Genomic DNA, 16,350 nt, shown 5'->3' with positions numbered 1-16,350 from the left:
ATTGAAACCCAGGGAGTCTGGCTGCAAAGACTGTGTTCAACGACTATGCCATATGCCAGTAGGAAAAGCCCCCTGAGCCTTTCTGTCTCCTTCATTGCTGTTTCTCCGGTGGCTGGAACAGTCTCAATAAATGAGCTGCCTTCATGTTTGTAATCATTTGTATTAATAAAGATTTTTTATCACGTGGTCATAAAATACTATGGCAACAATGTTTCACTAAAAGGAACTTTGTTATAATGCCACTCATATTTTCTCTAAATATATTGAATATAGAAAGTCTGGTCCTCTGATCCCATTTATTCTATTATTAACAAAAATCACCAGTTCTTTTGTTTTAGTAACCTTTAGCTTATAAGATTCTCGTTTCTCCAGTTAGAGAAATTACACTCCATGATAAACATTTTCAGGTAAAAAGGGTATAACAGATAAGTTACATAAAACCATGCAAGGGCATGTAAAATGTCAGTAAGTAAAGTTCCGTCATATTAAATAAAGCTGGGATTCTCCAATCTGTCTGCAGACTCTGACACACATGCACATACATACGGCTTCACCCTGGACAGAAGTTCAGCTGTGGCCACGGTCTAAGGGTGTGGTTCTTAGGCTTTAACTAATCTGAGCTTAGGTTGCTTCTCATCAGAATCAATTGAAGCAAACAAGACAAAGCTTTTCTTGAAATCTATAGTAGTTGTTCCTATTCATAATAGCCTTTATTCTTCTTATAAATAAGAATTTACTGAGAACAAGTATTTGGTTTTCTGATGTGGTGATTACAGGAGCTTTCTGTGAGAAAACTTACCCTTTCGGGCCTTATTTTAGATTCACGGATGTTCAACCTTATGATGTACTTTGGAGAATATGCAGCCCAACTAACTCATTTCACACCTGATGAAACTAGATCCATAGAAATTATCAAGTGACCTGCTCAAGAACATCAAAATTAGGTGGCAGGTTCCTCAGTTTGCAACCAAGCACTATTTCCAACACAATGCCAACGATTCAACGAGTGTTGAGTCACCATGCCATATGCCTGGGTCTTAGAAGAAAGGTTTTCTGATAAACAAAACTAATTCAACACAAGTTTATTGAGCAACTGTTATTTTATCAGTGTTGGGTTCAATTCTCCGTTGAGATCCATATCAATCCAACTATATCACTAATCACTTTGAATATCAATGGTCTAAATGCACCAATTAAGTCACAGATTGTTACAACTCATCTTAAATACTTCTTCCTCACCATATCACTACACAAGACCCAACTGTATGCTGTCTACAAGAAACCCACTGTAAATATAAAGACACATAGGCTATGTGGAGCAATGGGAAATCTCATTCATTGCTGGTGGGAATGCAGAATGGTACAGCCACTTTGGGAGACAGTTTGGCAGTTTCTTACAAAACGAAATATACTTTGACCATGTGATGCAGTGAGTGTACTCCTTGGCATTTATCCAAAGGAGTTGAAAACTTACGTCCACATAAACCCTACACACAGATGTTTATAAGGCACCCATACTACCCATGATGTGGTAGATGTAGTGTTACTGAAAGTAGACTTGAAATAGTTGTAAATGTATATCGCAAACTCTAGGGCAACCACTAAAAAAGGATAAAAGAGAAGCATAACTCACATGCTAAGAAAGCATTAAAACCACAAAGGAAGCAGACGTGTAGAAGGACAAATAGGGTGAATAACAAGGGCAACGAATAGAAATCATTAACAAATGTGCGAGATATTCATCCAACCCGGTCAATAGCACTTTGAATGTCCATGGTCTAAATGCACCAATCAAAAGACAGACTGTCAGAATGCAAGAAGAGCCAAGACTCAGCGAATGTTCCAAAGGTATCGTACCTGTGGCACCCACCAACTTCTAAGGGCAGAAAACAACTTTAACTTTTTCTGTCAACTGGCCAGGGGGTCAAACTCTCCTTTTCTGAGCCCTTTGGCCAACATTCCACGGCACTTTGAAGCAACACTGAGAATACACTGTTTTCCTAAGGTGTAGTTTGGGAACTTACAGGTTTGTGTGTTTTTTTAAGGATGAGCACCACAACATTATTATCAGACTTTTTTTTTCTCTTTTTCAAGCCTGTTTTTATTTCCTTTGTAGTTTTTATTTAGAAAGGGTTCTTCTTAATTATGCATGGCTTTATTGTGACCACATCAATGGGTTTCTTATTGATTTATCATGAATCACTCCTCTCCTTGGCACAGGGTGGAGTGTTTATAACCATCATTATATTTGTTGCTATTATTCCACTAACTACGGCATTATTACTAATTATAATAGGAAACGAGCTAGAATGGTGACTGTGTTGGTTGGGAAGAGAGCAGCGAACTTCGGATACAGAAACACTGGTCTTGTTCTCGTCTGCCATGCTTAGCTGCCCTATTTCTAGTTGGTCACACTGTCCTTTGAGATATTCAGGAACAATGTTGCCTGAGCAGTAGTTTATTTTAATTTACATTACTTCCATGGACTTAGAGATATAGGAATTTCTTCAGCGTCACATTAAAAATAATAATTTAGACAATATGTCAAATGGGTTCCTCGATTTGCCTCAGAACAACTCACTTAAATTCTGACTCAATTTATAATATATGTCTTCCTACTGGCCAGAATAGTTATACGTACACTCATTCTAAATGCGGTGAAGAGGTGGACGCATGCATATGTGCGTGTGTGTCATAGCATAGAGCTAACAGTGTTGCTCCCCTTTAAAGAGAATGGGGAACTTTACAATATAATAACCTGCTAGGAATGTATTTGTGTAATGGAATGTGAAGTTAAGGTATATGGCCATTGTCATTAGCCTCCTACACAGTCCCACTTCTAGATCTATGAGCCAACTCCTCGCCCCGGTCATGGCCTAAGTAATCCTGAAGCAAGCAGCCCTGACTATCAGGCGACCTTTCTCTGCGTGCAAGCACTTCCCCTGAGCACCCACAGGCAGAGCCTGAAACTAGGAGTCACCCAGACACATAGCAAAGGATTAGAAGGCCAGGCCCTTAGCCTGCAGGGGCTTTCAATCTCGCTGGGAAAAGATAAGATCTTACATATTCTTGTCATATCTTAAGAAACATTATGAAACCACACATGTCAACAAGTGTAATTTTTTTTTTCTCAGCTGAAAAATGTAATTGTTGGAGCAACTCAGACAGTATAATCTGAGCAGAATGGAACTGATTTCTTTTTTAATTTCTTAAAGGAGAAGGCTTTATAAAGTTGGTTATGCAGCAAAACAAAGAGACCTCCTTTCACTAAAATCGGAACATTGTTTGCATAAGGCATGTGACTGTGTCATGTTTGCAAAATGTCATTGCCTACGTGAGACTAAAAGCTTCCTGAAGGCAGAGACAAAGTCTTCTGTTCCCTTCTATTCACTGCCTCCCTGGGCACCCTTCAGGTATAGACCTAGTATTTGTTGAGCTGATCTGAAATGACTGAGGTGAATTAAAATTAACTCCTTCCAGGCAGGAAGGAATGAGAGAAGCCACTAATATATTGGGAGACATTATAAACATCCACAAAGTTCTGGAGAGCGAGCTACTATTACCTGAATTAAATAAGATAATGTTAACAGGATTAACTATCAATGATCCTACCTGGAACTAAAAAATCAGTAAAAGTGAAAAAATGGAAGACATGCAGCTTCACAGAAGTGACTGATGTGAGAAATAGGCAACGTGGTAACCCAATGCTAAGGCTGCTTCAGGGGCCTTCTCAGAGGCCGGGAAGAAAGGAGCTTGGTCCCAGGTTCCGGCATTTAGAGGGGCACTGACAAACTGCAGTACACCAGAGACCACGGAGCAGGACAGTGAGGTGACATAAAACCCTATCTTACAGCAAGGATCTAGAAAGGGGTGAGGATGGGGGAGTCTAGAAAAAAAAATCAGCCTGAAGATAAGACTTTTTAAGAAATGATCATTGTCAAAACAAGATCTTTTGCTTTGTTTTAGAGGAAGAGTTTTGCTTCGGTGTAACAGCCCCGTTGATATCATTCTATCGTTTCCTCAGAAAAGACTCTGACACTTTATTACATGATGGCTATAATTAATGTCAGACTCTAATTTAGAAATAAAAAATTCTATTTGATCACTTGGTTGCAAGCTGGACCTGGAGTATGCTTTGGCATCATTACTAACTGTTAGCAGCAAGTTCTGGAAACAGATGCAGGCTGGATATGTGCTCTAAATATGAAACACATTGCAGAGAGGCTTGGAGATAAAAATACATACTGCTTATGCACACTCTAACTGTGCTATTTCCTGTCCTTATCAGCAACCAAAGTTCCTCTGGTTTTGCTCTTTCTTTGTTGTTCCAGGTGAACAAACTGCTCTTTCTTCATTTTTCCCTTTTTTATCTCTCTCTCTTCTATGTGCTCATCTCCCTTTTTTTTCTACCTTCTTTTCCACTATATTTGTTTCATTAACCATTAACTGAGCACCTTCTATGTGCTAGAAACTGTGTTAGGGTGTAAGGATTCAAGAACAGGTAAGGCACAGACACAGTCCCTGAGAAGCGTACCCCTAAAAGGGGAAAGGCATGTGGTCACACTATGAAACTGAAGGAAGATATGTACACATGAGAGGTGTCCAGTGTACAGAGGTGAGAAATGGCTCTACTGAGATGAGAGAGAGATTCGCTGTGAGGAAAGTGGTGGCTGAGAAAGAGATGTTTGAGAAGGCTCGACAGGGCCCGGCCCCCAGATGCAGCCACTGGACTGGCATGGAAGAGTGAACCAGCTCCGCACACTTGAGGCACGCTGGGCCTCCCTAAGAGAAAGGAGCGTCCACTGCCTAGGAGAGTTGATTACATTATTTGGAGGCAGCTAAGTAGCCACATCAATGGATTGTTCTTTTTAGCTGGGTCTGTTCTGTACTTGAATTGATATGAATGACCACCTAAAGGTAAATGTTTAGTAATTTGTCTTATGGGTAAAACTAAAGAAACAATTTAATTAAAAAATGGACCAATGATATGGAAAACCATTATCTGGACCATGTGGTAACAACTGCTGGGCGGAGAAAGTGTTTCCCAGGAAGGAATGCATGAAATACTTGCTAAAAAGAAACATCGCCGACAAAGTCGGGGACAAAAGGAAATAGTGAGGCGGTATCCCCAGTGTGGGGAGAGCCGTCTTGATGTTTTCCACAATATTAGAACATCCCTACAATGGGATATTCAGTGGTATCAAGAAATGAGCTATCGAGCCATGAGAAGATAAGGAGGAAGCTTAAATGCACATTTCAAAGTGAAAAGATCTAGACTGAAAAGCCTACATACTGTATGATTCCAATGACAGAACATTCTGGAAGAGGCAAAAATAGAGAGTCCCGAAAAAGACCAGTGTTTCCAGGGGCTAGGAGGCAGATAGGGACAGATAAGTAGGGGGAGCTCAGGGGATTTTTAGGGCAATGAAACTATCCTGTATGACTCTGTAATGGTGGGCGCATGACATTTAATGCATTTGACAAAACCCATACAAGTGCACAGTGCTGAGTGAACCCTAATGCAAACTACAGTTAATAATAATGTACCAACAATGGGTTATCAATTATAACAAATGCATCGCACAAATGCAAGAGGTTAATAATAAAAGAAAGTAGGAGGGAGGGCGAGTTTGGAATCTGAACACATATGCTGCTCAATTTTTCTGTAAATCGAAAATGGCTCTAACAATAAAATATTAATTTCAAAACAAATGTATATAATGGCATGCTTTTACTCTTTTGGAGTTAATGATACAACTTAGCTGCTCACGGGCACTTATTGGGTAGGAAAAGCTGTCTTTCCTAAAAGTCCTAAGATCAACAAATGCCTGGAAAGACATCATCTTAGTCCTTGCAGAACCTCTGAGGCGCGTGCACGGGCAATTCTGAGTAATCACTTACATGAGACCGTTGAGGCACAATAAACACCCCGACACATCAGAGAACAGTGCAAAGAATCGTCAGTGACAGTGAAACTAAAACTCGGGTTTCCTCGGTGACATTGCCTCCACCCTCTTCTCGGGTCCCAGTGAAGCACAGAAGCCACCGCGTCATTAGAGAAGTAACTTTAATACTTTCGGTGAAGTGAGGTTCGAGCTCCCAAGCTTCCTTTTAAGAAAAGAGAGGGACTGCAGCAAATCTTCCCATCCAATTCCTAACCAGGTCTTCGCCCTCCCTGCATCAGCACGATTCCTCTCACTACTAAATCCTTTCTCCACGTGTGGGTGCTCATGCACGTATCCAAGATAAATCCTCACCAAAAACATCTGACAAGAACCACGCAGAAAATCAGCGTCGAACCATGTACACGCATTTCCTTCCGAGCTTTGGTCCCTCGGTCTAGCTACAAATGACAGGAACCGGTCACACAGCCAAGGTCAGTCAGCTCTGTGAGCTGGGCCAACTATCCCCAACCGACCTAATCGGAATGGAAATCACTTCTTGGGTTCTCAGCACGAGCAACTCAAAAGTTATAATAACCTGAGGTCCAGGTACACCCTGAACCTGGGCCCGCGGCAATAAGATAAAGACATCCGCTGCTCACGCCAGAAGACAGCCCATTTTTAGAGAAAGCAAGATGAAGTCCAACTTACAGAATGCAAAAGTAACCCAACAAGGCACAGTCGATAGAACAGAGAATAGTGAACATTCAGTTGGTAGCACAGGACTTGCCTTTGTTGAGGGCCCGTTACATTTAATATCTTCCCCTTCTGTGGCTTCAAACAGAGAACTTCTTCAAAATGAAAGGGGATCCTGTTAAATGTACTCACTCGCCCGTGGCTGCTGTGGCAGAGGTGTGTCCACCAAACAGGTGGCTCTTAATACAGGAAGGGCCCTAGAGTAACAAGTAGATGTTCTACTGTTTTATTGTAGTGGCTTCAACTTTCTGGCGTATCGGTATTAGTTGCGGGAGTTTTCCTTTTAACCTCTCTTAGGGCACCACTCCCTCCCACGTCCTGGCTACGGCCACGGATACGCGGCACATTCCTGAAGCGGCTGGTTTCAAACCTTGATTCAGGGGACTTGATAGGAACTCGGTTATAAGGGTCCTTTAAAATTGAACTGCATCAATCCCCACTGGTTTTTAAATTACATGAAACCATCACCCCAATATACCTTTAGTGATAAAAGGAGCTTTTTTCCACTAGCAATTTCCAGACTTTGTGGTAGCAATAAAATAGTTTTAGTCACTTTATTTATTACACTAATGCCCATTCTGCTGACCTTTGAAAATATTATAGTTTAGCGACCAAGAGTCATAAAAACAGAGGCCTCTTTAATGTTCTGTGTAGTTAAGTGGAATTTTTTGATATTTAAATATCTTGAAAGAAATTCAAGACTATTGGCTTACGCAAAACAAATAACCTTCAGGAAGATTATAGTTCGTAACTGTTTCGTGTAAAAAGGCCCTATAAATGCAGAGAAAAATCATCCATATATGTATTGGCCTCTGAGAGTAAGTCACACAGGCAGAGAACACGTAGGCCCCTCCCTTGGATCTAATTCCTGTACCCTAAGTCTCTGAGAGACCTCCAGAAAGCATCTGTGCAAAGCACACTGACCAAGGCCACAGAAAAAGATACCTCTGTATATCCCTTCTACCTCGTGGATGGCAAAAAGTGATGCCGACTTGGGTTCATCTGAGCTACTTCACTCAGGTGGGTGGGGCCGGGGGGAGTTATTTGCAATGAATAAACTTTCGCAGGCTGACAACAGCTCATCATCTGACCCGCAAGTCAAAAAAGCAGACTCGATACACAGCTGTGCTTCTTTTCACTGTAGGATAATTACATAAAATACGTTTTGAAAGTCAGTGAGTTTTTATTTCCACAGTGTTTGGTAATGACCTCCTGAAAAATAATTACAATCTTTGTGTCAAGCCTTACAAGTGCTCTGAGCATCATAAATGCCATGGGTGCTAACATGATTACGATGATAAAGACAGGCCGTGGTTAGGGTGGCTGTCAGGTTCCCTGGTCCTCGCCTTGCCACGCTTGCTCTTTAACTTCGCCTACCTCTGCATGGTAAATATTCTTTTAGGATCATGTAAGATAAAATGAGATAATGTATAAAATCACTAGGCGGGGTGCCACTGAAATACAGATTACTTTGTGATGAGGCTACAATTATCACAGTAAGTGTGGTGGGAAAGGGGGGCTGCTTCTGGGCTGTAATGCCTCATTATGATAAGGTAGATGCTATTAGTCAATTACATGACAATAATTTATTGATCAGTCATAAACCTATACATGCTGCTATTGTTTTTGTTATAATACTATTCAAGGTTAAGAAAATGTTTCCTGAAGTTTGTATTGTAACTATGAGCTTTGAGACATCTGGTTGTGTATCATTCTTTGCAATAGAGATTGTGGATAACATACCATTATAATATTATTTTACTTACACCTTGCTTCCATAAAGGATATGTGGAAGACTAAAGGAACGATATAATATCATTGTCACTATTGTCATTCATTAAGTTCTAGAATTTGTATCCATACTTGAAAAATTACTCATAAGAAAGGATACCAAAAAAGCAAGTTGTAAAATCAGTTCTCTGAAGGTAATTAAATAGATTAAATTGTGCCTTTCTTTGGCAAAGTCTTTTAGGATGAAATAGCATTTCTTTAGGAACACGTCTTTCTGAAAGAGCCTTCTGGTTGCTTTTATTTCTATGTTCTCTCAGAGAAAAACATTATCGAGCCCAGTGACATGTAAGTATAACTTAATATTTTCTATTTTCTGAGATATAATTGAATAGTTATTTTCTTTAGTCTTTACTGACTTTATGTGAATGGCTCCCAATTGTTTTAGCTCTATAAATATTCCTGGTAAATCTACAGAATAATAATGGTAATAATGACAAATATTTACTGAGTATTTCTATGTGCCAAGCACAGCATTGTGCTTAATGAATGCATTTGAGTATTAACTCATTTCAAAGGTTTTTATTTTAAATATGCTTTGTGGTGACCCATTTCATAAAGCAAATAATGCCCTCTGAAAGTTTAGATTGTTATCTACTTGATATATTTAAGCCAGGGCTTGCCTGCAAATTATATATAGACATACAATTCTTGCAAAACAGTTTTAGCTCCAGAATATCAGCTACAATCTGTTTAGCACATAATGTGTGTCAGGCCCGTCCTAAGCACTTTAGATAAAACACCTCATTTAATCCACACAGGAACCCGAAGAGAAATCTTATATCCCTATTTTACAAATAGGAAAACTGGGTTTCAGAGACGTAAGAAACGTGTCCTATATGTGTATGAGCGAGGATTCAAGCCTGAGTCTGAACCTCCAATCCTATTCTTTCTCACCCGTGATGGTGCGAGAATATTTTATGTATCCCTTCCTATTTGGGGATGAGAACTGATTACTCCACATGAAAATATGAAACTTGCCGAAACCGGTTTGGCTCAGTGGATAGAGCGTCGGCTTGCGGACTGAAAGGTCCCAGGTTCGATTCCAGTCAAGGGCATGTACCTTGATTGCGGGCACGTCTCCAGTAGGAGATGTGCAGGAGGCAGCTGATCGATGTTTCTCTCTCATCGATGTTTCTGACTCTCTATCTCTCTCCCTTCCTCTCTGTAAAAAATCAATAAAATATATTTAAAAAAAGAAAAGAAAATATGAAACTGGAAAGCACTGGAAGAGGTGAACACAGGACTGCTTAGCGATGGAGATGAAGGTTAGTATTGTAGCCGTCCGTGTCACAGAGAATGCATGCAGGCCTGGACCTTAGGGATCGCTGCAGACATTGAGGGGGAAGATAATGCAACAGAAACCATGCACCTTGGCACCTGGGAACCTCTGAGAGAGGCAGTGAAAATGGTGCTCATCCCAGGCAACTGGGTCCCTGAGCCCCGCAGGGAGCACGGTGAGCAGGGCAGGTGGAGCAGGGTCCCTCCGGTTCCGTGACAGTCCGCACCTAGTTCTTCCTTCCTGCTTCCCCGTGCTGCTGACCGAAGGGATTTTCTGTTCTCCTCACGTCAGTGTTTATACAGACCCTCCCACCCTGGCACTGTGCAACTGTGCCGGTAACAACTCATAGAAATGTTTGGGGTGGGAGGGAAAAGCTGGACTGAACTCGTTTGACACCAGTTTAAAGCAGAGGCTCGTTCCTACCTTTGGCCTCCGTTTTTGCTCCTACCGCCTCCTCTGTTTATGGACGTGTTTTACCTAATGATCAGGAGATAGACTCAGAATAACCTGGCTGTCCTATGCGACACGTGTAAATGAGAAACACTCCTCAGGGTCATTTTCGATGGCTTCCCCACTGAATTCATCTACAAGCAGACTCAGTAAGAAAGAGTTTGGGGCGAGGGGGGTCCCTCAGGCTGCCACCACTCCCGAGGCTTTTCCACTCAGAGCTGCCAGAGGACAAATAGCAAACCTGCCTCAGCCACACACGTTGGAACCCAGAGGACCCTGAACAGACGCAAGCTGGCGCAAATCCGTCCTGACACAGTGTCACATTGGCCTGTGCAACACAAAACACCCAGAATAGCACACAAGAGGGGGGACCAGAAGGGACTCGACACCATCCAACACTGCCTCTGGCTCCACCCCAGCCTGCCTTACCATAACCCTGTGCCTTCCCTGTCCTTTCCTGTGTCTTTAATCGACACTTGCCTGGAGGAGCCCGTGATTCCAATCAAGGGAAATGATAGCTAAGATTCTGTACGCGGCCCCACTCCCCAACCAAGAGCATGTGACTCAGGAACCCGGCAGTCAGAATGCAAAGCGTGGCACGGTTCTCCCTCCATCCCTTCTTGGCCTACTCACCCCCACGGAGTCCGTCTGTGGCAGGAAATGTGACGGCACTGGGACCCGAGAGCCCTGGCCTATTTGCTGGAGAAGCAAAGCCTTCCCTCCTCCCCCGTTAAAAGAAAGGAGACTGAACTAATCGAAACCTGCAAGCCTGCTGGTGGGGCTTCAGCGTGGCAGTGGTGCCAGTCAGCGGAGTGAGTAACGGCGTCGAGCTTTGCAGAAAAGGAGAGCGGGAGAGAGACAGAGACAGAAACACAAAGAGAGAGAGAGAGAGAGAAAGGCATTAACCTGGCCAGGAGTCACACAGGTGCCTGGAGCCCGACCGCTGGGCAGTGTCTGACCAATACAGGATCTGACTATGTGCCCCTGGAGGCCACTGTATTTCTGGGGCGGGTGATGCCGTGGTATGTGCAGGGGGTGTGCTGAGAGATGTATTTCTTATTCACAGGACTCATGTGGTTGGCCAAGAGCCTTTAGGTGGACGATGGGGAGGCTGTTTACCCCACGCACTCCCACCGCGAGCCACAGGCGGCGGCTTTGGCAGAGTGGACGTGTGAGCACTGGGCTGCCACACGGAGAGCGATAGCAGAGCGCTCTGTGCTTCACAGAAAGGCTGCCCTGGCTGAGCTGGCCACTCGGAAGCCACACATGGCCTTTTATGACCCTTCCAGGCCTCACTGCACCTCAGGTTTGTGATAAGCATCCTAAATGTGCAGGTGCTCTCTCCTGAAGCTGGTTAGCTTGGACTCCTGGGACTTAAAAGCCTTTAGAAATGGGGGGCTGTGCCATGACCGTCATCTGGCTCACAGGCAGGTGTGAGGAAAAGAGAGGAACAAGCAGAGGAAGGCCTGGCAGGAGACCCTCAGGAGAAGGCCCTGGTGATAGGGGCTGTGCCCACTGGGGGGTACAATGCAGCAGGACGCAAACTGGTGGCATGCACTATCGCCTTAGGAAATATGCCATCTCTGGAGCGTTTCTGACTTAAACTGGGAGAATATTTATAACCCCTAATTCAGAAGACCCGGTCTGCCAGTTGTCAAATCCTGGCCCACATGCGTCTGAGAGAGAGTTACTGTGAGCACAGGTAAGATAGACGTGGCCCATCCTGCAAGCCCAAGCCCACCCCTGCACGGGAGTGAGTTTTGAGTTGAAGTGTGGTCTTTACCTGAAATACGCCTGGGCACGTCGGTGATGGCAGGGAGCCCGGTGCCCCGTGTGGAAGACAGCGGAGTGGTGGAGTGAATGGACGGGGAAGTCATCTGGCTCAGGTAGGAGGGGTACGACTGGTCATAGGACCACGGTGGGGAGGACTGTGCCTGCCTGGGGTCTGGGAAAAAGAAAAGAATCTTTAGTATACCAGCTGCTGGGACCTTAAAACACACAACCCAAACAGTATAACACACACACACACACACACACACACACACACACACACACGGTCTATTTATTCCCTACAACCCCATCCCCTCACACCCTATATAGCACAAAGCTAGTCAGACTCTAGGTGTCAAAAAAAGTAACAAAATGAATCACAGGGAAGGACTATTTGTCTCTCACATAAACATGTCTACTTAGAAAGCCTAATAGTCATTAGAAAACAATCTGCTTCAGTTATCTTTGCAAAGCTGAATTCCATTTTACTTGCTTTCTGTACTTCTTAATTTACTCCAGTGAACATGTACTGCTTATTTCTTTTAACGTTTAAAAATTCTTTGAACAATGAACTTAGTGAAGGAACAGGCAGACTGCTGCTTTATATGCGGTGTACCCAGCTACTCTTTCAGGCGTGCTTTTGGCTTTCATCGTGTGTGATGCCACCATGTTAGCACGGCTCACTTTCTTCCCAGGGAGGTCGGTGGGATGTCACTTGCTAGCACGGAGTTGGGAGCAGAGATGAGAACAGGGTGGGCAGCATGTGAGAAGAACAGAATGGAGGGAGCTCATGGTAAAATTACTCCAGAAAATAACCTTTACAAAAAGGCAAAACTTAACTTCAAAGTCAACTACTATGAAGAACTGAAAAGCTTCATCACCATCCAGACAATAAGAAAAATGATCCAAAACAGGAGAACAGGGACATGTCTTTAAACCTATTAGAATCTGTTTTAAAAAGGTGTCACATGTTTGGAATGTGACCTAGTGTTACCTACAGTCACTGTGATAATAAAAATAACGGGCAGCCAACTTGTTAGGGTTCACTGCTGACCATCAACGCTATTTTGGGGGGTATCTTTATGGAGTTTCTTGGAGGAACAAACTCAAACCAAGGCCAAGCAGATTTATCAAGAGCTTCAGTCTACATATGAAAAAAACGTAAATTTTCTCTATGTTTCCAGGGCGGAAAAGTGTATATTTCAAACTGTTTTGTTCTTACTTGAGGGCTAATCAAACATAATCACAAGCACATTTCTCTTAACATTTTTTTTTCTAGTTTCAAACATTTTTGTTAATTTTAAAAATGTTTGTTAATTTCTAAAATTCTAATATAGCAGGCCATTCGCAAGACAGCGTTATATATTAGAATATCTATGGATTTGGGAATGTTCAGAATTAGGTTCAGGCTCTGAAACTTCTGCTTTCTAACTGTAATCTTGGGTTAATTACTCAGTGACTCTGAGCCTCACTTTCCTCATCTGTAAAAGGGGTAGAGGAACAATAATATCTAAATCACAGGGATGTGATGATTACAGGAGAAAACTATGAATAGAGGACTAGCATAGGAGGCACTCCGTAAGTATTAATTTTTCTCTTTAAAAAAAAAAACTCTTTGTAACACTAGGGTAGTTCCATGGTTAAAACACATCTTCATTGGAGTTAATAAATTTGCAATAGGTTTTAAATTATGCCTACATCACCTGTCAGCCTCTGGATATGAAAAGCTTATTTTTCAAAAACTATTAAAATATTTGGATAGTCAACTAAAGTTTATTTCTTAAAAAATGAGAATAACAAGACATAGGTTTTTCTGAGATGATTCCTCTTTTTAAATACTTCAAGTTTTTCTCTACAAAGTTATCTAGTTTCAGCTATTTCTTGTTTATTTGTTCAATTCAGAAACAATTTATTTAAAGACTGTCTAAATAGGACATACTTTTCTTGACTCAAAATAATTAAACACATCTGGATATTTATCTGATATTTACTCTACCAACAAATATATAGAAAAATTCATCCTATTCCATTTTAAGAAACATTTTTACCTGAGTTTGCAATTTGAATAAAAGTATATTAGTGTAAATGGTGACCATAAACTTTTCCTTCAGAAATCTAAAGGATACTTGGTCGTTAAAGTAATGAACCTTTGTACTTTAAAATGTTCAAGGCTGAGATTGTATAGATTGGCAGCATTTCAAATCTGAGTGAGTGGTCCTTGTTATATATCTGATACTGACTTCCTTGCTTTAACCGTTAATGTAATTCACTATTCAGAGAAATGGGAAATGATCTTCAGATGGGAAAAGACACATTCCTTACAGCACCAGAAGCAACATTTTCAATAGACACAAGGGTCAGGAACCACAGAGCTGAGTTGGGCACAGAGGGACTCATATTTGGGTTTGAGTTCTACTCTAACGTCACCAGATGACTTCCTGAGCAAAGCAGTGTGGCCTGAATGTCCATTCCTCACCTGTGACATGTTGTCACCAGTAGTATTGGGGTTCCATGCCCCCAAATAGGGAAAAAAATACAAAGAAATGTAAAGAGTGACTAAAATTATTAAAGTTAAACATATCACAAAGAAATTGGGGAACTTAACTTGGATGTAAGATACAGCCTTTCTCTTTAAAAAAACAAAACAAAAACAAAACTCTTGGTGACACAGGGATAGTTCCATGGTTAAAACAAGTCTGCACTGGAGTTAATACATTTGCTATAGGTTTAAAGTTATTCCCACATCACCCAGTCCTCCTTGTGCAGAAAGGCAGCCCAGTGCCAGGAAAACAAGTGAAGAGAGGATCCGAGTTGGAGTCCAGCAGGTTTAATAATATTATCTCAGAGCGTTGTGTAAGCATTAAATAATATAGAGTGGGTGCAAACCCTCATTATAAGCTGTATGACCTCAGCTGTGTTATCATGCTCTCTGTACCTCAGTTTCCCCGTGTGGAAAACGAGGCAGCATAATATGGTAGAGCGAATACAGCAAGGGGAGTTATGTGTATGTGGCTAGGCAGAGCTCCCCACTGCACTAACCAAGGCACTTAAACTTTGGGTGCCTCAATGGTTCATCTGGAAAATGAAAATAATGATACTTATTAGGGTTGCTGTGAGCAGTACATGAACTAGGCCTTACATGATAAGTCATCTGATACTTCTGGCAATATTAAGTGTATAGTATCTAGAAGTGATTATTGCCCTCTGAAAAATGAATATAATAATAACTACTATCATTCTGTTTACAAAATTAGATGTGATAATATAAGTAAAACATTTGAGTAACTGGAAAGTGGTATATTGAAACTTATTCTCTTTAGGAGGCACATCATCAAGGCCCTGCTGTGTGATTTGGGGTATGTTTCTTAATGTTGCTGAGCTTTAATCTCCTCATCTGTAAAACAGGTTTGATAATGTTATCTCAGAGAGTTGTGTAGGCATTAAATAATATAGAGTGGGTGCAAATCATCACTATTCTTCAAAAAATTAAAAATCTGACTCTAAACTACGCAGTGTGGCTGGGTTGCCTAGTGTGATTCGTGAAGATTTCCAAGGACACATTCAGCATAATCGGGTATAAGGCCTGTCACACAGTAGGTACTCAATAAACCCCCAGCGAATGAAGTTTCCAAGGTGGCTTGAGAGTGAATAATGGAATTTTACAAGAAGTAGTAGTCATTTTCTAACTTCCCCTATAAAAGCAGTTGTGTCAGTGAGGTTTTAGCTTCTACATAAACTTCCTGCCAGAACAGTCTATTAAAGGATAGTTTTACTTAGTGGGGGTCCTTCCTGAAGATAGCCAAGATTAGCCAAAATAACTTCTCACTATCCCTAAACAACTGAGAAGATCTCGCTGCGTTTTGGGGGTGCTTTGTCTCTCAGAGGGCAGGCTGCCGTCCAGCCAATCTCTTTCAAGGCCACCATCACCATCCTAAGATTCTATAATAATGACCTACTTAAGAAGAGAGAGTTACTAAAGAAAAATAGAACACAAGAGCTGCCACATGGAGATCACTAGATTTGAGTACAAGTAATTTTAAAAGGGACAGCAATCTTTAAAAAAAAATGTTTTTCAATTACAGTTGACATAAAATATAATATTCATTTCAGATGTACAATATAGTGATTAGACATTATATAACTTACAAAGTGATCCCCCCCAATAAGTTTAGTACCCAACTGACACCACATACAGTTATTACAATATTACTGACTATATTCCCTGTGTGAGATGGCAATCTTAACAAACACGTAATGGTCTCTAAAGACCCTAGGCCTTCCCTAATATCCTGTGAAGGAACCATTAGTCATCAATCCTAGCTCCACCATTTCTGGTCTGGGTGATCTTGGACAAATTATATAACCTACCTGAGCTTCAAGCTTCCTAATCTGTGTCATGGAGATAGACCTCCCCACTAAGGT

At 41.7% G+C, this 16,350-nt stretch overlaps 1 protein-coding gene across 3 annotated transcripts in view; it reads right to left on the bottom strand.

Annotated features, from left to right (window-relative positions):
- Positions 1 to 16,350, bottom strand: part of RUNX2 (RUNX family transcription factor 2) — a gene marked incomplete at its 5' end in the record, with an annotated part of 119,948 nt that overhangs the window by 19,857 nt on the left and 83,741 nt on the right. For all 3 annotated transcript variants that reach the window (XM_081094250.1, XM_081094249.1, XM_081094251.1), the window contains one exon: positions 11,942 to 12,103. In XM_081094250.1, coding sequence (XP_080950376.1) covers positions 11,942 to 12,103 — 162 coding nt within the window. The remainder of the gene's footprint in view (positions 1 to 11,941; positions 12,104 to 16,350) is intronic.

The sequence above is a fragment of the Myotis nattereri genome (assembly GCF_964212035.1).
Source record: "Myotis nattereri genome assembly, chromosome: 6".
Lineage (NCBI taxonomy): Eukaryota > Metazoa > Chordata > Mammalia > Chiroptera > Vespertilionidae > Myotis > Myotis nattereri.
The sequence above is the reverse complement of the archived record's forward strand: the minus strand, read 5'-3'. Positions and strand labels throughout refer to the sequence as shown.